This window comes from Canis lupus, chromosome 5 (assembly GCF_003254725.2).
Source record: "Canis lupus dingo isolate Sandy chromosome 5, ASM325472v2, whole genome shotgun sequence".
Lineage (NCBI taxonomy): Eukaryota > Metazoa > Chordata > Mammalia > Carnivora > Canidae > Canis > Canis lupus.
The window spans coordinates 10,787,770-10,810,963 of record NC_064247.1 but is presented as its reverse complement, the minus strand read 5'-3'; the positions used below and the strand labels follow the sequence as shown (position 1 = coordinate 10,810,963).

The window sequence follows — 23,194 nt, the reverse complement described above, 5'->3', positions numbered from 1 at the left end:
TGTGGCTCGGAGCTCCGTAGCTAATAAAAGGCAGTGCCCAGGTGGCCTGGTGAGTTCCACAGTGTACAACAAATGGCTGAGAGTGACACAAAAACATGAATGTTTGGAATAGATGGGCCTAAATCCCAGCCTCTCCTCTCAGTATCTGTGGCCTCAGCAAGCCACTTAACCTCCATAGGCCTGTGTTAGCATCTATAAGATGGTCATAATAATGCTAACTTCATAGGATTGTGATGGCAGCTTATGGCTTTTTGTTTTGTTTTGTTTTGTTTTTAGCTTATGGGCTTTTACATCAGAGGTTAACAGTACCGGTTAGGAGTTAGCAGACACAAATCAAAACCTTGCTTTGCCTCTTACAATGGCCTTGGGCAAACTCTCCCGAGCTCAGTTTTCTCATCTGTGGGTATATTAATTCAGCCTCCCTTGAAGATCGTGGTGAGGAGAGTGGAGGACTGTGTCAATTGCTTAGCACCTCACCCGTGACAGCAAGCACTCGAAGGGGCCAGCTAGCATTATGTTGGCATCTTAGAACTTACGCATTTTCTTGGGCCGCCTCTTCAGCCTTTGAGACCTTCCTGTAGCAATATATCATCTCAATGAGCAGCCACAAGGTGAGGAAGACCAGCAGGATGTACATCATGATCTCTGAGACCACAGAGGTGAAGTCCTCTCCAGCTGCAAGGGGGACAATGAGGCTTAGAATGTGCATGTCCAACAAACCCAGAGCTGTCACTGGGTCAGAGATATATGAGACCTATTTTTAAGAATGGCTTAATGGCTTAAGTAAGTACTGGTTCTAAGGAACTCAAGAAGGCTTCAGAGTGATTTAATATCCTCTGATGCTCCTGTCTGTCAGCTTTCTCACCAACTTTCTTCTGGGGTGGGGGTTGAGGAGGAATGAGGAGTGGAAGAAATAATAGAGCAGTGGAAGCAATCTTGGAACGGCCTGAGATATAAGAGCTGCGTCCCTATTTTGTGTGAATCATCATTGCCCTTATTTGAGACCATTTGCCTAAAATGTAAGGCAAGGGTAAAACCGTTCACACCATTGCATTACCTGGCGTGTTCAAGAATATCTTGTGAGATGTGAAGGTCCACACAGATGTGGGGAGCGTATCCCGTCCAACCACCTGTGTCCTCTGAGCTTAGGGTGGCAGAGGGAGAGAGGGTGGGACACATGTGTGGGGCCAGTACGGTCAGCCTGCCCGTGGTCTGGGCGTGCTCTCTCCACGTCTGGATGGGAAACAGGGTCCTTCCCAGCCCACTTTTCTGCTAGGTCATCCCAAAACCAAACAGAAATGAGAACTGGAGCATTCCATGTATTAAGCAGACTTTCTGAAATACAAACCTGATCCTGCCATTTTCATGCTTAAAACCCTCCATGTTCCATGCTGCCCTCAGGAGAAAGACCAAACTCTGTTAACAGGGCATGTGGGACCATTCACAGTCCGGCTCTTTTCTCCTCATTTCTGCTTGATGCACCAGCAAAACGTCACTTCTCATATACACTGTGGTCTTTGGGGATCTGTGGACTTTTCTTCACCCTCTTTCCCCTTCCTCATTTCCCCTTCTGTGACTGGACTCCCTCTGCTACCTCTGTCCCCATATCCTCTCCTGCTTTTCCATCCCCTGACCATTCTTCCCAGTGCCACCAAAGTCCCCCGCTCTGTGAAACCTGCCTCAGCCTCTCCTCTGAGCACTTTTTCTCATCCGTCCGTTGTTATTGTGATGTGTTTCTCTCTCTTCTCTAGTGAGTGTTTGCTTATTAAGAACACATTTTACATATTTCTGAATTATCCACCTGTCGTTTCATCCCGGCGTGTCTGAAGTACTCAATAAGTATTTGTTGAATGAATGAATATAAATAAATATCGATCTTTGTTTCACGGCCAACCCAAATGACAATTAAAATATGATATATGGCAAATTGTCCTGATACATCTTCCTTTCTCATGGGAAAGAAGATTGCAGCCACATATTCTGTTGCTAACTCCTACCAGTGAATTAGATTCATGCTCCTCGGTTATTCATAGGCCCCGGTCATCCATAAGGCCTCGCTCATTAAAAGCACAGAATAGCTCCTACCATGACCCTCAGCTCTGAGAAGCAGTCCAAAGACTCCAGGATCACCCACGTTTCCTGGATGCTGGACCTCCTGAGGCTAGAGGTCATAGATGGAGCTTGAGGCACAGAAGAACACCATGCACATCAAATGCCTTTTTGTGGGCTCGACATTACCTGATTTGTGATGCATTCATCTCAAGGAACATGCTTTTTAAATGCAATAGCACAGGAAGAAGCCATCCATGCTCAGTATTTTTAGTCACTTCTAGGTGAAGAGATCTTAGATTTTTGTCTTAGAGCCAGGAGGTCAAAGCTTAGGGTAGGATAAGTTCATCTTGAACAAAGAGAACCAGAGAGATTCTGGGAGAACATAGGAATGGAGGAAATGTAGTGGGGTGTGTCAAGGTGGAGCGTGTGGCTCTGAGCCTCATGAGAGCAGTGAATGTGGGTGGGGGTGTTCTCAGGCTGCCATGGGGTCACAAAGGAAAAGGAAAAGGAAAAGGAAGGAAGGAAGGAAGGAAGGAAGGAAGGAAGGAAGGAAGGAAGGAAGGAAGGAAGGAAAAAAGTCATGAAACGAAGGAGAAGAAAAAAAGAGTAGCAAGGAGTGGGATGGTAGTAGAAGGAAAAAGAGTCAATGGACAGAGAGGTAGCCTGGTGGGCGAAAGATCTGGCTTGTAGTCCTGCACCTGGTGCTAATTCGCTTCATGTCCCTAGGCAAGCCCCTCACTGATCTCCCCACCACAAAATGAGAGGCACCAGAGCCACACCCTCCAAGCAATCACCTGGGGAGTCATTTCTATGACATAAGCCAGACCTCACTCCAACTGCCGAACTCACACATACCCACAGGAGTGTACAGAGATGTCTACACTGAAGGAAAGCCCCCTGGGTGATTCTGACTCCTGCTCTTTGTTCAGAACACCTGGATGAAATGAGAGCCAAGCTTCCCTCCAGCCCTACCATTCCGAGAGGCTCTGTGGTTCTGATGACAGACTTGTTTTCCTTCTATTCTGGCCCAAGCCTTGTTCTGGTGCCCAGCAGGCGGCCTGGTTCAGCTTCGCCACCCTTTCCACTGGAGGCAAAAGCCTGAGAGAGCAGCGGGTGAGACAGGCACCTTCCCAGGGTCCGGCGGGCACAGCCAAGTTCCTGGTGGTGAGCAGTAGAGGGCGCCGGCTTCTCTTCCCCGGGGAGAAGAGGTGTGTAAACAGAGAGGATAATGGAACTTCTGAACAGAAAAATACCTTAGAGAGCTTCCAGTCCAACCCATTCCAGGTACACAAGAGGAGATGTGCTCAGAGGGGGAAGACAGCTCATCAGGCCTAAATGCCAGTGGTCCAAGGGTGCTTCTGCTCGTTCAGAATTGACCTACTCGTTTTAGTCCTGTTGTCCTCATCAGGACCAAATCATGACATCTCTTGCCCTGCCATCTGCTCTCAAGTGTGCTTCATGAATTCTATCACAATAACATGAGAAAAAAAATCAGACTCGTGACTTGGAAGTCAGGGTTCTTGGGAATCCTAGGAAGAGCCCTATCTTGATCTTGACCTCTTCTTTCATGCCCCACACCTCTTGCCTGCTCACCATCCTGTATCTTGGGGCAGTGATAATGCCAGAAATAGATCGCCTGAGAACAGGCTAGAAAAAAGGGAACCATCATTTAACCTGGATGAGAAAACACAAAAGGAGGTGCATATATCACTCTTCTGACACGTGAGGGAGTGTTAGCAAGGGGCTAGGAGCCGCAACTCCCGGAGTCCCTTGAAGGCAGAATGAGAATGGTGTTTGAGAACACTCAAACTTCAACTCTCAAGATTCCGGACCAGATTAAAACAGAGACATTTGAGTTGCGTTGGCAGTAGAAGGAAAAGAAGTAGAAGGAAAAGTCCCCTCTGCCCACTTTGCTAACAAGAAACTAGCTGTGGGAAATCTGAAGATTTTAAACTAAAGACCAGAAAGGTGGTATTTTTTTTTCTCCCAGTCAAGAATGAGGTTATGTGATGAGAGATGCCGGGGATGGGGAAGGAGGGTTGCTTGTGTGATTACTGTGGAGGGAGACAGAAGACAAAAGATGGTCAAACTCTGGTTTAGAGCAGTGGTTCTCAAAGTGTGGTCCCCAGCAGCATGGGCATCTCCTGGCAATCCGTTAGGTGTGCAAATTCCCAGGCTCTATCTATCTACCGAATCAGAAAGTCTGCATTTTAAAAAGTCCCGCGGGGGACTTGGAGGCTTGCTGGAGTCTGAACATGGATGGTTCAGGGCTACGTGTGGCTTACACACAAGAGGGTTAGACGGCCTCCAGATATCCTCATGAGATTCCCTGTGCCCATCGAGTCAGGGATTCAACACAAGCCAGAGAAGCAGGTGTAGCTGGTTTGGCAGCTTTAGGCCTCATGGAGGCCGTCCTCTTTCTCCAAGGATGAGAATCAGAGGATCAAGGAAAAGGTCATTCTACTGTCATCTCTGAGCCTTTCTGCTTTGAGGAAAGGTGCAGAGAGGCAAGCTGTCAGGCAGTTTGCAGTTCAGCTGGCCACTAAAGGAAGACAACGGTGACATGTTCAGATATCACTGCTCCGGATAAGTGGGTTTTGCACTCTGCAAGGGTGTCATTTGTGTGGAAACCCACCGTCCTCCCTCCCCAAGAGCAAGGCACCCCAGAGAACTTGTGGCCCCAGCCTCACCCTCCTCAGTGACTCGGAGGGGGATCAGCCGTGTGGTCTTCACAAAGGGGCGATGTGCTTCAAAAGCAAACTCCCGGGACACGTTGCAGGTGTAGAGGCCAGAGTCATTCAGGGTGACGTTGAGCACAGTGATGGAGACATCCTGCAAGTCCTTGCTCCCGTTCCACTGCAGGCGTCCCTGGAAGGGGCTCTCTACCTCCTGCTGGCCGTTTCGATACTCATAGATCTGCAGGTAGAGAAGCAAAAGAGAGTAGGGCCAGGAGAGAAAATAGGGCGGGAGAGCCAGGATGGGGACAGGTCAGAGCAAAAGAGCAGAATTGTGCATGGACAGAGGAGAAAGGGGACAGTGTTACAAGGAGATCCCAAGCGTGGGTGTAGGATGAAGGAGGCTTGGAGGAGGGCAGGCAAGAGAGAAAGGCAGGGAAACGTGAGCAAAGGTAAACATGTATCGGGATATTCAGACACAGCAAAGGAAGATGCAGAAAGGGGGAGGCAGGAAGGAGGCTGGCAGGAAAAAAGAGGTGCAAAGAAAGAAAACAAAAGAAGGTGAGTGAAGGGGCGCCTGGGTGGCTCAGTCGGTTAAGCATCTGCCTTCAGCTCGGGTCACGATCTCAGAGTCCTGGGATCAAGCCTCGAATCAGGATCCCTGCTCAGCAGTGAGTCATCTGCTTCTCCCTCTCCCTCTGCCTTTCCTCTTGCTCGTGCTCTCTCTCTCTCTCAAATAAATAAATACAATCTTTTAAAAATTATTTTTAAAAAAGGTAAATGAAGCATACAGGAGACCAGGAGGGGGAAACTGAGAGAAAGAAAAAATTGGAAGGAGAGAGAGAGAGAGAGCAAAAGAGAGTAAGATGGGTCACCGGGGCACCAGTGAGAGAACAGGGCATAGAGACCAGGAAGGCCAGCTTCCTGAGTCACAAAGACATTTGAAAGCCTCGGCCTCAGAACTTGACTCTCTGATCTGGTTCTCACTGAGGGGATGTGGCCAGTCTGGGTGGGCGACAGACTGGGACCCAGGATGCCAAAGTGTCACAGACGAGCAGAGAGCTGCAAAGTGATATGCACACCTCATGTCTTTCACTTTGGGCTGAATAATAACTGAAATGCGGTCTCAAAACTTCTTTTCTCAGACACCTCCACCGTCTTATTCTCTACGGCTGTGCTGTCCATTCTGGTCTCCACTTGGCACGTGTGGCTATTTACATGAAAAATTAAATGACTAGAAATTAAATAAAATGTAAAACTCACAAGACACATTTCAAGGGCTCAGTGGCCACATGTGGCTCGTGGCTACTGTACTGGACACCATGAATATGGAACATTTCCACTTTCACAAAAATTCCTAGGAGACAGCATTGCTTTGTACGGCCACTACTACCTTCTGAAGTTTCCTTTCTTCTGTCTGAGTCAACTTCTACTCACTTTGGGCAGACCTGGAAACAAAGTCGGTGGCTAGCACACAACCAGGCTGAGGCCACTGGGGGCCTTTGCCTCTGGCCCAGACATCCAGGTGCCTGTGACCTGGGGACTAGCCTTGGTCACAGTCAACTCTGAGCGAATCCCAAGATTTCAGGGGAGTCTACTGGTTCCAGTTCTGGCACCCGATTGGAGCATACACTCAACTTCACCCTGCTGTTGTCTCCAAGAAGTCTTTGTAGGAAAGAAACTTGCCTCTGGGACGGTGGCATAGTGCAGTAAAAAGAGCTTTGTGTCCCTAGTTCGAATCTAAGCTCTCTAATCAACTTGACTTCTTTGGACCTCAGTAGCTTCACTTATGTACTTATACCTTTTCTCCAGAAAACACTTATATCATGCCTCCTATATTCCAGGGCTCTTCTAAATGCATTAAAAATTAAAGCTAACAACTTTGAAGGTAACAGTTCTCTGAGGCTGCTATGGTTTGCATCTCCATGTTAGAGATGAGGACACTGAGGCACAGGGCTGAAGCAGACTGTCCCAGGGCACAGAGCTCATAGGTGGTGGAATCAAGACTCAAACCCAGGCATTGAGGTTCCAGAGTCCAGCCATCCCCAAGATGGTATTCAAAGCGTGTACCAACCACATTGGCCGTGGCACCAACCAATCAGAATTGACATTAGCCACGGCACAGGGCAGAGTCTTGGAGGCTCCCTGCTCTGTTAGGGTGATTCCTTAGTTTCTAGAACATAAGGAGATCCGCAGGTTCCTGGTGGGACCGATGGCGGTGAGACCACTAGGGAGGCTTGGCACAGCAAATATCCAGTATAGAACTATTTAAATATTTCACTCATCATGGATGCTGTGCTGGGCACGCCAGTTGAAGAGCAGTTTGGTCATTCCTGTCACTCTTACTGCCCTGAGATTGTGAGATTTCAGCAAGCTAACCTACGCTATTCCATTTAATGACGCTGAGTGTCATTTCAATTTTTCTACCAATTTAATCCATCCACTCCAATGGTGCAGAAAATTAAACACCTGCGAAGTGCCTTATTGGGTGCCGAGCACACAGTAGGCTCTAAGCGCTGTTTCTCTCTCCTCCCCCTTCCCCTGCTCATGACCAGGACTGCTCACAGCTGGCCAAGTGCCCTTCCTTTCACAGAGGCTGGGCTGTCAGTTATCTGCTGGGGAGCTGTCAGTGCTTTGAAAAGAAAGAGCCAGTATTTGTCAGATCTTCATTCCCCAGACTCTCAGGAGCCAGGCACATAACAGCAGAGGCAAGTAAAAGAAAGGCCAGAAAAAAAAAAAAAGAAAGAAAGAAACGAAAAGAAAGAAGAAAGGCCAGAGTCAGCAGCCAGACATACAAGGAAATCTTTACCGCCCTCGGGCCTGTAGAACCATTCCACCACGGTGGTGGCCTCCACCTCCTCCCTCTTCATGCAGGAGATGCAGCGCAGCTTCATGGGGTTGCCCTGAACGGCCTCCGTCTCCGAGGGCACTTCCACACACACAGGGAAGCAGACATTGACTGGAGAGAGGCCGGGAGACAGGGAAGGAACAGGAGGTATTGGGGAGGCAAGTACCAGGAGAGCAACATTGGAGAATAAGAGGGAGGGAGAAGAGACAAAGAAGCAAGAATCATGAGACAAACTTGAAAGTCGCATGGACATGTATGTACATCTTCACCTGTGCTCCCCAAGGATGCTCACTCAGAGCAGGCAGGGAGTGAGCTAGAGGAGCCATGCATGACTCAGAATTTACCGAAAGCCTCCTAGGATGCAGCTGGGATGTGGTACAGCCTAGAGCCCTACCCTCAAAGGCTTAGAGTCTTGGTGGGAAACAGGGGGCGCACACACACCCATTCACTGACCATCCATGCAACCCTTCATTCAGCCACCATTCACTGAACTCTACTCTATGCCAGGCCTAATGCTAGGCTAAGTCACAAAGATGAACGAAACACTAACCACACCCGAAAGGCATTTATAGTCTAGCAGGGAACACATACTCCTACGTATCATTAAATGGGGCTATGATGAATGCCATGCTGGTGATGTGTTCTGTTCCCAGAGGAGGGACAATTATTCCTGGTGGGACTGGGGAGAGAGAAAGAGAAGGAAGATGAGGCTGGGGTCTAGAAAGGGAGCTAGAACCACACTGTGAAGACCTTTCTATGAGGGGTCAGATGTTTGCAAGCCTCAGAGAGATGTAACTAAATCTGAAGTCTATGGAAAAAATGTAGGTAATTCTGATGCCTGGTGGGAGATGGAGCAGCCTTGAGGAAGACAGTGAACTGACCACTCGTCTGGAGTGGAGAGTCGTCTTTGCAGAGGAGTAGAGAGAACCAAAGTTAAAATCTGGAGAGAGGTCAGATTGGGGGGAACACCTTACATGCCATATGGAGGTCTGGACTTACAGTCCCCGCCCTCTAGAAACTTGTAACCCATAAAAAAAAGGCAAGTACATCAGACTGTACTTTCAGAATGAGTCAAAAGTGGGATGTGGCTGCCAACAAGGCAAGTGCAAATGTGGGCTGCATTAACAGATGTACAATGTACAGAATGAGAAACAGTGCCTCTGCACTGTTCAGAACAAATCTGGATCATTATAATCAGTTCAGGGTGTCACGTTTTGCAAAAGAAAGTTGTTCAATGAGTGCATGCCCAGAGGGGAGCAAGATGGAGAAGGGTCTGGGGAAAAAATCTGGGGAAAAACAGATGGGAGGACGAGGGGGTGCCTGACTTGGACACAGAACTTATCTGTCTTCAAATATTTGAAGGGAGGCCTGTGGAAAAGAAAATAAATTCTGTCCAATTCCAGAAATTATAAGAAAGTAAGTTGAGCTCATTAAAAAAAAAGAGAGAGAGAAAGAGTTTTCTGGTGCTAAAGCTGTTCACTTAATGCAAAAAAATATTTGGTAAAGAGTTTACACTTCATTGTATGGAAGATTAAAAAGTGGGATGACCATGAAAGATTCCTATATCAGGACTTCTAGGGCCCCTTCTGATGCTACCTTCTCATGAATAATAAAAACAGAAGCCCTAAAAAAAAAAATGAAGCCATACACATTGATATTTAAAAGCTAGTACATACCCACCATTTGCTTCAATGTGAATGGAACTGGCGGGTAATATGCTGAGTGAAGTAAGTCAATCGGAGAAGGACAGACATTATATGGTTTCACTCATATGGGGAATATAAAAAATAGTGAAAGGGATTAAAGGGAAAGGAGAGAAAATGAGAGAGAAATCAGAGAGGGAGACAGAACATGAGAGACTCCTAACTCTTGGAAACGAACAAGGGGTAGTGGAAGGGGAGGTGGGTGGGAGGATGGGGTGACTGGGTGACGGGCACTGAGGGGGGCACTTGACGGATGAGCACTGGGTGTAATGCTATATGTTGGCAAACTGAACTCCACTATAAAAATATACAAAAAAAGAAATAAAGTTTAAAAAAAGCTACTACACTGTAAATGGTTAGTCTGTTTCTGTATTGGCAAACAATTCATTCTAAAAACAGAGGTTTAGAGCTTAAAATGAGATTGACTAACTAATTGAGTCAAAAAATAAATTACATTTGACTGACTTTGAAGGCAAAAATTGTCATTATTAAACACAGAGTTTAAAAAACAAGTGGCACTGGAATTTCTCACCTCACTGATTGCCAGGGTGGATTTGGCTGAACTGGCTGGCTAGGCAGGTGTCCCCTTCCTACCTCACTGCCCCATGTGCATCCCTCCCAAAGCTGTGCACTTGAAGAGGACAATCTTATAAAGGAGGGCCATTCTTTGTCAAGGGCATATGAGAAGCTGTGCTCCCCTGCTAGAACCTACAAACAAGCTCTCAAGATCCATTTGTCAGAGAACATGGGGTAGTCACGCTTTCAACACTCCGGACGTATCCGAATGAGGCACTGCAGATGGCAGTCACCTTTCTATAAAAACAAACAAGTGGCACTATGATGGAACTTAGAACATCAAAGTAAAATCAAATTAATTGGTTTTAAAACTCTCAAGCAAGCTGAGGCTGGTCTTATATGGTAGTCTGCAAGAAGATCTCCTGCTTCTGCATATGGACCATCACTTCCAAGGAGAGAGGCTCTGTATCTAGAAAGAACTGATCAGAAACACTTTCAGAGTGTGATGTGTTTGAAGTCTTGATTGTTGACCTGGTTGAAAAAAAAGAGAAAAGAAGGTGTGGTCTGTGCAAAAGTTTGGGAATGAATAGAGGATGTGTATTGAGAACTCTGTGTCGCAGGCAGCCTTAGGGCATATTCATATTTAATGAGACCTGGTATAGATTAAGTTAGTTCAGCGATGATGGCTTCAAAGCAGGATAGGAAAATGTACCAAGGAACGCACAGGAACAAATACAGAGGCAGGATGAAGATGTACTTAGCAGCTGAAGGCCTCAGTTTATCTACTCTTTAACCTCTGAGACTCAGTATATTCATCAACAGCATGCTGAAAATAACATCTATCTAATACAGTATTTTATGGAGTGATTTATAGGAATGTGCTTTGTACGCATATGACTTGTTAAGGTATTTTACCCTTCATCTGCTTGTTAGCTATTCAACAAATATATTGTGTGCTTATCACGTGCCAGGCACTTTTCTAGGCAGTGACAATACAGCTGGGAACAAAACAGAAACCATCCCTGTTTTCATGGAGTCTACACATCCCAGGGGAGGGTGAGAAAAATAAGATACATTACAATAAGTACTATGAGTAAAAAGAGGGACATAGGCACATTGGGGACAGCCTCATGGAGATGGTGACAATGAGCAGGCACTGAAGGAAAAAAATGAGGGAAAGAAGAAATATATGAATATCTGTGAGCAAGTGTGCCAAGTAGAGGAAAGAACATTCCAAGGATCCTAGGGTTGGAGTGTCTATTGAAAGCAAAGAGCATGATAAAGCACAGGGAACAAAGTGAGAAAGAAGGACACATAAGCCGGGGCTAGATCACAGCTGGTCTACACAATTAGAATTTTGACTTTTGCTCGGAGTGACATGGGGAACCCTGGAGTCTTCTGAGTGGAAGAATGATATGATTTATACAAAATTACATGATCTGACTGCTATGTTGAGAATAAGTGGAAGAGGTGAGGAAGGACAAGTATGGAAGCAAAGAGAATAGTTAAGAGGCTGGTATGCTGATCAGACCGAGAGACAACTCAATGGTTTTGCTTGGATGAAGGTGGTAGTAGAGCTGCTGGGGTTTGAAAAGGAATAATTTACTGGACCAACACCCTTGAATAGGTGACAGGCGATGTACTTTAGTGAACAAGTAGATGAATTGGTCTTAAATAGAAGCACAGTCAGATCGTTTACGGTTAAAGAAGGACAAACAGAATCTATGCAGTCAGGATATGACTATGGATAGCATGGCAGTCTCCCTTTTTCCTGAGTTGCTCCCGAGATGACAATAATTTTTTTTAAGATTTTATTTATTTTTTTATTAATGAGAGACACAAAGAGAGAGAGAGAGAGAGGCAGAGACACAGGCAGAGGGAGAAGCAGGCTCCATGTAGGGAACCCGATGCAGGACTCGATCCAGGGTCTCCAGGATCAGGTCCTGGGCTGAAGGCAGTGCTAAACCACTGAGCCACCCGGGCTGCCTGAGATGACAATAATCTAAGGTATCATCAGAGAGCAAGTGCTACTGACTGATTCCCTTCTCATGGCCAAAGCTCAATTTCAAGGCATAAGAATTCTGCTCATGGGGGTCTAGATAGTACACAAAATGGCCACAAAATTCTCTCATCCCTCTTTGCTTGACCTTTGCTAACATAACTTGTGGCTCCTTCCATCAAGAGGTGAAATCTAGGGCAGCCCAGGTGGCCCAGTGGTTTAGCGCCGCCTTCAGCCCAAGGTGTGATCCTGGAGACCCGGGGTCAAGTCCCGTGTGGGGCTCCCTGCATGGAGCCTGCTTCTCCCTCTGTCTGTCTGTCTGTCTCTCTCTCTCTCTCTCTCTCTCTCTCTCTGTCTCTCATGAATAAATAAAATCTTAAAAAAAAAAAAGAGGTGAAATCTGTTTTTCCACCCCATGGAGACTGCCGCTCTGTCTATGAAACTCTCTAGATATCCAAGAAACATTGTACATATGGCAGGTAATCAAGCCACATGGCTGACTGTAAGTAATAAACTCCTGGAATAATCTTGGCCAAATCATTGGACCTTTGGTCTCTTCTTCAATTTCCATGGTAATAGTGAAGAAACTTCTGAGAAGGTAGAATGTGATGTTATTACTAATGATTATATTTAACTAAGGAATGGTATCGATCTATTATGAGGTGGAGAGTAATGTACTGAACTCACTCCTCTCATGCCCCCAAATCTTTTTCTTCTTTTTCTTCTTTGGGCATTACTACATTGCACCTCGCCCCACCCCAAGCCCATTTTGCTCTAGAATGTTTTTCTTTGTGGTAAGATAATAAATAAAGACTCTGATTAGAATGTAAATACTTTAAAAAAGAGGATAATAAATGAAGTTATCTGTAGATATTAACACCCTGAAGTGATTTGTCTATCAGATTAGCCAGTCACTTAGCAGATCCTTGAAAGAATGGGGTGCAGCAAGGTGGGCTGCTAGGAGGAAGAGAGGAAAACATGCCCCAATACAGCAGACACCTGGAAGAGTAGACCTGGACCTACAGGCTAAGCAGGTAAGGCAATGGCGTGACGGAGGGGAGGAAGAGTGGGGGCTCAGAAAAAGGATGAAAGGACAGATAACCATCTGGCAATCCAGCATAGCAGCACATGTGTCCATAAGAGGTACTAGAATAAGTACTAGAAGGTTGAAATCAGGAAACAAGAGTTCTCTAGCAAGTTCTTCCCTCTCCCTGAGCTCATTTCCTCACCTCTAAATTAGATATAATACTACTTTCCCCCTGAACACCCCCAGGGATTGATAGGGTAACCAAAAAGAAGTAATGAATTGAAAAATGCTTTGCAAACTATAATGCACCAGGCAAGTGTTGAGTTTTTTTTTTAATTACGTATTATATACTTTGTTAAAGGAAATAAGGGAACTCTTCAATACGTGCAGAAAGTAATATCATGGAAAAGAGTCTTTCCATTCATATTGCATCATGTGAAAAATCAACTTGGGAAGGGAGAACTTATCTAGTCGAAGTGGTCTTCAAATACTAGAATTACATTCAATAAAATAAAATGAAATTGCATTTGTGAATTGAGGCTCTTTCTCTTACATCTGATGATCAAGTTTCCCAAACCATCCCTCTTTGCTTCTGCAGCTTTTAAGTTTTGTGAACCAGTGTTCTGGTTATAAAGAAGCTGAGAATCAGCAAGCATGCGTGTGATGTGCCCATCTCTTCCAAAGGTTTTATTTTGGGGTGCGGTGGGGAGTGGGAGTGAAGAGAGGGGTGGACACTGCCAAGTTTAGCAATATTCTGTAACTATTTCCTTACTCTTCAGTCTTAGACATTATCTGCTCCAACTTCCAAACTTTACCTATGAGGAACCAGATACTCTAAGGTCGTTACATAGCAAGCTAACGGCAGAGCTAAGACTCCAGAGCTAAGACTCCAAGCCAAGCTCTGTAAGTCTTAAGAGAGGCCTGGAATAAAATGGCATGCCCACCCCCACCCCTGGAATTCAGGCAGGGATGCTAAACATTTAAATTAAGGTTTGGGAAGAAAGGCTCTGTAGAATCTTACCCGGGCCCTTGTCTGCAACTTCATTTCCCGTTGCTTTACCCACACTTTCTTATCCAGCCAGACAAACCTCTCCTAAGCCTCATGTCCCTAGTCTTAGCCTCCCACCCCCCCCCCCCCGAGGAAATCCCAGCCTTAAATCTTCAAGGCAGGTGAGATCATTGGCAACCTATTATGTCTGCTCCATCTTCAGGTGTAGTCTACTCTACTGGGAATGGATGGCGGTGAGTCTACCCTTGGGATTGGCATTACTCTCCCTCTTTGTCCTTCCAGGACTGTCTCATCAGGCATTTTGTTCAACAGGAACAAAATGCTTTTGGTCACATGCACAATCCAGATAATGCTGGCAGCCAGTAACTCCTGGAGGCTTAATAAAGTGATACTAAGGCAAAGAGGCAATTCCCATCAGCATATTTGCCACTGCACAGGCAGGATGAGTTTCATGCCAACCATGGGAGAATAATCCCACATGCCCGGTTTCAATAAAGCAGGTGGGCACGATCACTTCTAATTATCCTGGTTATTGATTTTTAGCATAGAGGAAGGTAAAAGCATGGAAAAAGTAGGAATGTAGAAGATCATGTGAAGCAATATATCAACTGAAGAGCACTTATATTTGACCCGAGGGTCTAATCAGAGGCACCAAAACAGAGATGCCCACAACTACACAACCATCACATACACACACATACATACATCCTCACCAGTCCATTCAGATGCCCATTCTAACATGCTCAGACATACACTAACACACACATTCAAACACCGAGGAATACACATCCACACAGTAAAGCATACTCTCAATCACATACTCAGATGTTATCACGTAGACTCGTTAACTCGCTCTACACACTTGCAGGCACCTCACTCCGACACTACTCTGCTCAGCCTTACTGTTGGAAGTGAAGGTCTTCCTTATTTGGAGGGAGAAGGTCACCTTATTTCCTCACAGCAAACAAGAACCTATTCATTTCTGAAAGCAAAAAAACCGCATAGCTTCCCAAATACCAAAGCACCTTAGCTTCGCACATTCATGAAAAAGAATAAAGATGCAATGCCCAGGTGCCTATTAATCAAAGCCATAGCTGCAAATGGCTGAAGCCTATTTCCCTTATTAGAATCAAACAAATGGATCAACAGAGAAAGTGTTTTCACTCTCAAAATGCGTGCACCCGGCTTTTTTAAAAAAGGCACGGGAATTAATCTGAAGACCCACCGATTTCTCACTGAAAAAAATGAAATGTAAATGCAACCGAGATTTTTCATAATGAACATGACTGCATTCCCTTTCAGCAAAGGAAAAGGGGGGAAAAATACTTTGGAATCAACAGGAAACAGGAGGAGTGGTGGGAAAACCAGCAAGGGTGGCTCAGGAATAAAGCAGCAGGAGAGTAAGCAGGTGTTTTTCCAATCTCAAAAATCCCAGCTCTCATGGAACCCCTATGGATTTCCGTGCCTGGCAGGCAAGCCTAGAGGGAAGCCAACCGGGGCTCCTTTTTTGTCACAAACGACACGAATCAAGTGTTATTATCGGTGGCATTATTACTGTTCTCTGCATCTCGCACGGCAGGGGGCTGGCTGGTACTTACCCCAGAAGATGAGCACGAGGGAAGCCAGGGGAAACAATCTGTTGAAGGCAGGCATCTTTTTTCTGGCGGGTGGCTTCCGGGGCTACACAGGGAGATTCCCGCGGTCAACAATTCGCCCTCTCTGATACTTTCGAGGAAACCCTTTGGGGCGAACTGCCCCAAGGGGGCGACTTTCGGACCGAAATAAGGGCCCGCGACCGAGCCGGGCGGGGGGTTCGGCTCCGAGCTGAGCGGGCGCGCCGCCCCGAGCCGGGGAGCGCGCGGTCCCCGGGGCCCGTTGCCGGGATCCGGTTCAGCACCGCGGACAGCGCCCTCCCCGCGCCCCCGCCCCCCGCGCCCCGCGCCCCCGGCCCCGCGCCCCGCGCCCCGCGCCCGCTCGGCTGGAGGAGAACGGCGCTGGCTCTAGGCGGCCGGGCTGTCCACGGGGCCCATGCGGAGCCGCCTCTCACCTCCCCTGGGAACAGCGCCGCGCCGACCAGGATCCGCCGAGGCCCCGCAGCTTCGGCTTCATCCGCGTGCCCCGGCTTCCCCGAGCTGGGCGCGCCCCGCTCCCCCGAGGCCGCCCGGCCACCCCGGCCGAGCTCCTAGGTTCGTTCCCCCTCGGCCCCGTCCACGCCCGCCCGCCGCTCCCCGGGAAGGTCCGGAGGGGCGGGGAAGGAGGCGGAGGCTCCCTGGGTCGGGCCGCCGATCTCGGGAGAGGGTGGCGGTGGGAGGAGGCAGGGAGGAGGCGGGGAGGGCGGGCCCCTTCCCCCGGGCTCGCCCCCAGGTAGTGCGGGGCCCCGACCCTGGGTGGCGGGTGGCCAACTGCCCTTCTCCGGGTCCCCCTTGACCGCGTCTGCTGTCAGCCTGGACATGCGCAGGCGGCTGTCCTGCCCCCGCACCCCCGCCCGCCACCGCGGACCCACCCCTCGTGCACACGCTCCCCACCCCCAAACAGGCGTGCCCCTCCCAGGGCCGAGCGCGGGGTGGAGCCTGGGGCGGCGCAAACCCCTCCAGACCTCGCGGTGTCTGGGCAGGCCGGCTGCCTCCGGGTCCCCGCGGCTCTCCCCAGCCCCGGGCACGCCTCCTCGCGCCGCTGCACACCCCCCGGCGACCCCGCCGCGGCGCGGGCACAGGCTCGCCGGCCTCCAGCTCCAGGAACGGGAGGGCCAGGTCCCTTTCGGGCAATGATGTCATCCGTAATGTACACTGTACACGAGAAGCTCCGGGCTCCCCCCGCCCCACTCCGCCCCCAGCCCGTCCCCCTCTGTGCTCCTCTTCTAGCCTTTGTCCAGCCTTGAGTAATGGGGTCCGGGCACACCGAACGCAGCAAGATAATCCCTGTTGCGGAGAAGGGGGGTAGGGGTGAGGCGCACCTGTTCCGTGTTCACCTCCTCCGCCAGCGAGGTGCTCAAGCCTTAGCGCGCGAGTGGTGCTGGGCGTGGGGGCAGCTCCCTCTTGTTCTAATCGCTTTTTCTTTTTTCTTGTCCCCCCCCCCTTTTTTTTTTAGTTTAAAAAGCAGATAGATTGTGGTTTGGCTTCTTCCAACGGTTGGCCACTCCCTAGTCCTAGCAGCTGTTTCAGTCCCCCCCCCGCCGCCGCATCTCTGGAAGGGAAACCTGAAACTTTAAATTCGAACTCAGATTTGTTATAAACTCAAATTGACATAATACATTAGGAATGCCTGGAGCTGAAATGAAAGACTAATACAAAAGTTTCCCCCTCCAGGCCCTTCTTAGTCCCTCCTGCTCCTTTTCCAAAAGGGGAAGCTTGACCCTGATATCCTAAAACAGAACGGGAGAGTAACAGCTGGCTGTAAACGAACCATAGGCAGGAAATTCTCTTTCCTAACATATGACAGGACAGCAGAAGGTTCTCCAAGATAGGATCTTCCTGGGCAGGGAGCCACCAGGCCATAAACTCTACGTTGTTTTGAAGGCCAAGCCCTTGAAGCACAGTGAATTAAGCCTGGAAGAGAAGTTAAAGTTGGCTCTTATAATTCAGCCTTTCCAGTTCATGAATCCCCCAAGAGCCTTCCTGATGAATAGGCTCCACCTTTTTCAGTGGTAAGAGCTTACTACTTCCCAAGTTAGTTCCTTCTGTTGTTCAAAGTTCTTTTTTACATTCAATCGAATTCTCTGTACTCCTCTTCCCTCCCCACACTCCGTTAAATGGTCCTTCAACTGTTATCATCTCTCTCTCAGGAAGATTTTTAGTTTGTCAACATGATTCTCAAAGTGACATCCAGAACAGGGGATAATGTTCCCTGTGTGGTCCGAGCAGCGTAAATCCAGGGGAATGACAGCCACACTTGCTTTAGAGGGAGAGGGTATGTCTATTCAAATACATTTACTGCCCCGCCTCACTCCTAATGAGCTTGTGGTCAATTAAAATTCCTAAGTATTTTTCACTTGAACTGTTGCAGAGTCACTTTTAGTTATACACGGAATTTTGGGAAAATGATTACGGAACTACATTTATTGCTGTTAACGTTTACCAGTTTCAACTAATTGTCACATCTTGTTAATACTCTTATTGAATCCGGGTTGAATCATCCAACATATCTCTATTCCTTAGCTTTGTTTTACTTCTAGTCTTGACAATCACCTGATCTAAACATAGGTCTGTTTGTTTTTTAATAGATAGGGGGAAAAAAACCCAAAGAGTCCATTGATACAATTTTAGAGGCCTCGCTCTAGCTTGATAATGCGCTACTAATTAGACTTTTTGGTATGGTTGCTCAATCATAAATAAATACTGAAATGTATCTATGTTCCATATTTATAACATGACACATACTGAATATTTAAATCATAGGGTCTATGTGAAAAAAAATTACATTGATAGTGGTCCAGAGAAAAGAGGTAAGATTAATGGTTTACATTTACTTGGAAATAGATGTTCAGCAATATATTTCAAATGCTTCCAAAGTGGAATAAATTACCTTTTGTTACATTCAAGCAGTCGTTATCCAAAGAATTACTGGGATGTTGCAGGGGAAAAAAATCTCATATAGGTTAGAAATTTGGAATAGATTACAGATAAGGTTCCAACAACCTTTGGGGTTCTATGATTTTATTGAAAGTAAATGAATTTGGATGGGTCCAAATACATAGAGCGACTGAGGTATTCTCCGTCTGATAAATCTGTCAACCACCACCCCCACAACCACCACTACTACCACAGTCGGAATTGGCTTCATTTTACATAATTTTTCTTACATCCATTTGTGCTATTAGGAAATAATCACAATGTTCTTTTCTAAGCGTTTACTATTCCCATTTTAGTCACTTTGAGGATTTTACTTGAGATTTTAGGAACCATGTATTTGCTTCTGGTCTGCATATACCCTTCCCCTGTCTCTCCTCTATTGAAAATAGGAGCATTTGGTCTTTCCAGTTTTCTGACATTTTCTTTGATTTTTGGCAGTGGCTCTCCGTCACTTTCGCAAGTACCTTGAGTTCCCTCAAGTACCTTCTGCCTTGTTTCAAGAGTTTTTAACTCATTTTAATTGTTCCAGTTACGCCTTCCTCCTTTCTGCCATTTCGGCTTTGCTACTTTTTTACTGCTTTGTTTTTAACCCTTTCCAATTTGATGGTTATCTTTCCCTTACAGTGGTTGGACGAAACCATCCATTCTAGTCTACAAACAGTAGCTAGAGCATCTTTTGTATTTTATAAGATCATGTACCTTCCTTGCTTTAAGCCCTTCAGTGTATTTCGTTGCACCTTAATAAAATCTAGACTCCTCACCATGGCCTAATAAGGCCTGCTCTGGGCACTGGCTGTTCACTTATCTTGTTCACAATGTTCACATTTTAAAAAATGTACCTCAAACTTATTAAGCTTTTCCCATCATAGAGCCTTTGTGCCAGATGTCCCCTCTTCCCAGAATGCTCTTTATCCTGTGGCTAGTTTCTTATCATTAAGGTCTTGCCTCAAATGACTTCTCCTTAGAGTGAGTGGCACTCCTGGTCACACTTTCTAAACTAGTTTCCTGCTCACTTCCCCACCTGAAGCTACTCTCTATGTCATTATCCTGCTTCTTGTTCTTTATATCTTCTCTTATTATCCAAAATTACTTTATCTGAAATTTATTTTTTTAAGATTTTATTTATTTATTAGAGAGGGGGGGTGGGTATGAGCAGGGGAGAGAGGCTGAGGGAGAGAGAGAAGCATACACTCTGCTGAGCAGGGGGCCCCATGTGGGGCTCAATCCCAGGACCCTGGGATCATGACCTGAGCTGAAGGCAGACACTTAACCGACTGAGCCACCCAGGTGCCCCACTTTGTTTGAAATTTAATGCACTTGTTTATTTTCTGTTTCTTCCTATCAGGATGCAAGCTTCATGAAAGCAGCCTTTTTTTGTTCTGCTTGCTGCTGTACTCCTATGCCCAGGTTGGTACAAGGCAGATTATTAGATCCTTTACGAATCCTGAATGAATGAGTAAATGAACAGATGAATGAGAATAGTGTGGAAAGGGTGAAGAGCCCAGGCCATAATCAATATAGGGAACAGAAAAAAAAAAAATCAGAGAAATGGGAGAAGACCAGGATGACACAATGCCACAGTAGACAAGGAAAGAAATTATTGAGACTTGAGAGATACTCCTTCTGAAAGAGGACTCCAGCCAATTGTACTCAGAGATTGAGAAAGAGGAAAGGAGTGGGGCCTGACATATGTAGAGATTTTGAGGTGGAAGGGGGAAGAATGACAGACATGGAAAGAGGAAAGGCATCTGAGATATGCACGGAGACATTACTTTTCCTGAGGAAAGAAACCTATTTCACTAAGATCATGGGGGACATTAGAGACAGCAGTGGGGGCAGTGACACTGAGGAAAGATAGAGTAGAGACCTTAAGATAGACATACGGATCTTTGTAAAGGAGGCAAAATTATCTACTGAAAAGTAGGGGGTGGGGAGGACCAGGGGAGCTACAGATGGGACAGTCGCTTTGGGCCCATTGATGCTTTTCAAGATCAACACATACCTGAACCAAGAGTCAAGATGCAGAAATCAGAGCCCAGTGTAAGCAAGTCGAGTGACCTGCTTTTGCTATTCTTAATGGATTTTGAAAAATAGTGCACAACCCGTGGGACAAGGAGAGTAAAAAAACATGTTTATTTTAAACTGTGGCCAAAGAGCACGTGTGGGACTGGGAGATATCAGGCTCCCCCAAATCGTTCCATCATCCTGACTGCCAGCTGTGTGGTTACTGTCACCAGCCAAGGGAAGCATGGGATTAGGACAGGAAATGCTGACATGAGGACCAGACGATACAATCCCTTCCTGCATCTGCACATGGCAGAGAACCTGATAGGTAAAATGAGGCCAAAAATGTTTGTCGAATTGAATTGAATTTCATCTGAACGATCAGGAAAGCCAGAACATTCTTGACACCCGGGAGTGCCCCACAAACACTCATTACACACCCTATATGCGAGAGAAGCCAGTGTCACACCGATCATAACCAATCTTTGGGAGGCCCATGGTATGTATCCATGAGAAAGCTATTAATAGGAAGTTATAATAATCTGAACATTTGAATGGGAAAAAAGAAAATAAAATTGGTGATAAGTTACTTCAAACTTCTCAAAAGAAAAGTTATATTTCAAGAATTGCTGTTAGCCTAGTGTAATTTCTCAATGCGTTTCTGGTGGGGCATCTTAGGCTAGAGAGAAGGGGAAAAAAAAAAAACTTTTGGAGAAATAAGTGTCATTATTGCCTTTGCTGCTGACCTAAATACTCCGGATATTCTGATGTTTGATGCAGGAGCAACACCTGAGCCCTGGCTGACTTAATGCTCATCAGAAACAATATCGAAGAAGAAGAAAAAGAAACCACAAAATGACCCCCAGGTGGGGGATGGGAGGCCTGTCTCAGGCCTCTTTCAACTCTGAGATAGGACTGGTACTTTCACTTGACCACTCTGAACCAATTTTCTCTCTCTAATTGTCTGTCCTCCAGAGTTACTGTAAACACAAATGAACTAATGCGTGGATGTGTTTTGGATTTTGTAAAATCTTATAAAACCAAGAAGTATTAGGCTCCTGTTTAGATTATTTCTTTAATACTTACAGAGATGTGCCCAGCTATTAACTTCAACAGGATAAAAAATAACCAACTTTTTGTGATTTGTCAACACCTTTCTTATAATTTTCATCACCAACATCATTATGTTCATCATCATCTTAGTATTTGAGAGCATGCTTTGGTCCCACAATGATATGCACTTTGTATGGATTAACTCATTGAATCCTCACAATGATTTTAAGGAGTAGACACTATTCTCTTCCCCCCCCCCCTAGGAAATAAATACAAAAGTTAAAAGATTCGCTCATTCAACTTTGTATACAGCAGAATTATGACACACACCCAAGGCTCTTCATCTTCAAAGTCTTAAGGACTTAACTTCCTATAAGGTATTTTCTCAGCCATTAGAAATGACAAATACCCACCATTTGCTTCAATGTGGATGAAACTGAAGGGTATTATGCTGAGTGAAGTAAGTCAATCAGAGAAGGACAAACATTATATGGTCTCATTCATCTGGGGAATATAAAAAATAGTGAAAGAGAATAAAGGGGAAAGGAGAGAAAATGAGTGGGAAATATCAGTGAGGGTGACAGCACACGAGAGACTCCTAACTCTGAGAAATGAACAAGGGGTAGTGGAAAGGGAGGTGGGGGTGATGGGGTGACTGGGTGACGGGCACTTGACGGGATGAGCACTGGGTGATATGCTCTATGTTGGCAAATTGAACTCCAATAAAAAAATAATAATTTAAAAAAAGATCTTACCATCAAAAGATACTTCCATGTGCAAATCAATCAGAAAGTTGATGACTCCTTATGTAGTGTGAAGTTCTAAGATGAGTACTCTGTGTGTGTGTGTGTATTTATATGTGAGAGAAAGTAGGTATAACCTCTCTACTCACAAAACTTTAAGTATTATGGAAAATTCTGGAATCTAAGTAAGTACACAAGAAAAACACAAATGAACCCAGCATATCTTCCTTCCTTCCAATTTTATTTTTTTAAGTAATCTCTACACCCATGTGGGGCTCAAACCCACAACCCCAAGATCAAGAGTTGCATGCTCCACTGACTAAGCTGGCCAGGCTCCTTTGTTTGTTTGTTTGTTTCCTTCTTTCTTTCTTTCACCTTCTTTCTTTTCCTCCCTTCCTTTCTTTCACCCTTTTTTTCCTTTCTTTTTTCTAGAGCAGGGAGGGTTTATAATCACATTATTTAGAGAACTCACATGGATTAAAATGAATGAAAAACTCCTTGTTTGTCTGTTTTGTGTGTGTGGGGGGGTTCTTTTTGAAAAAGGAACAACTGCTTGGCCTCATCTTACAGTTTTATTTTTAGGAACACAAGGTATTTTGTTGAATTCTCATGATATGAGAATTAAAGAGAATTAGAGAGATTAAATTACTTGTGTACTGTTAAACTTTACTTGTTTACCAAGTGCTTGTTCAATGCCAGGTATTGCATTAGTCTCTGGCATTAAAACAATAACAAATTGTGTGGTTATGATACAGGTAGCCTGGAAGACGGAGCCATGGATTATACTTTGAACCTGGGGGGCAGGGAGATAGCTGGGAAAGTGAGGCAATATTTGAGTAGATGAGTAAAATTTCCCAAAGAAAGGAAATGGTGGGGCAGCCCGGGTGGCTCAGCGGTTTAGCGCCACCTTTGGTCCAGGGCCTGATCCTGGAGACCCGGGATCGAGTATCGTGTTGGGCTCCCTGCATGAAGCCTGCTTCTCCCTCTGCTTGTGTCT

The 23,194-nt window shown here is 46.0% G+C and overlaps 1 protein-coding gene and 1 long non-coding RNA gene across 6 annotated transcripts in view; one reads left to right on the top strand and one right to left on the bottom strand.

The window, feature by feature from the left end:
- SCN3B (sodium voltage-gated channel beta subunit 3) overlaps nucleotides 1-16,893 on the bottom strand; it is a 25,165-nt gene extending 8,272 nt beyond the window's left edge. The window contains exons 1-5 of one of the 5 annotated variants that reach the window (XM_025465156.3): nucleotides 16,783-16,893; nucleotides 15,428-15,509; nucleotides 7,523-7,686; nucleotides 4,743-4,968; nucleotides 537-675 (exon numbers count right to left, since the gene is read on the bottom strand). In XM_025465156.3, coding sequence (XP_025320941.1) covers nucleotides 537-675; nucleotides 4,743-4,968; nucleotides 7,523-7,686; nucleotides 15,428-15,482 — 584 coding nt within the window. In that variant the 5' untranslated portion in view covers nucleotides 15,483-15,509; nucleotides 16,783-16,893. Of the gene's footprint in view, nucleotides 1-536; nucleotides 676-4,742; nucleotides 4,969-7,522; nucleotides 7,687-15,427; nucleotides 15,510-15,876; nucleotides 16,316-16,425; nucleotides 16,449-16,782 lie in introns of those variants that run through there. The other 4 variants (XM_025465157.3, XM_025465159.3, XM_025465155.3 and 1 more) reach the window with 4 other exon arrangements.
- LOC112671154 (uncharacterized) lies at nucleotides 15,801-23,194 on the top strand. The gene is made up of 4 exons (XR_003143428.3): nucleotides 15,801-16,015; nucleotides 17,345-17,472; nucleotides 19,743-19,804; nucleotides 21,182-23,194. It is a non-coding gene; the product is annotated as an uncharacterized LOC112671154 (long non-coding RNA).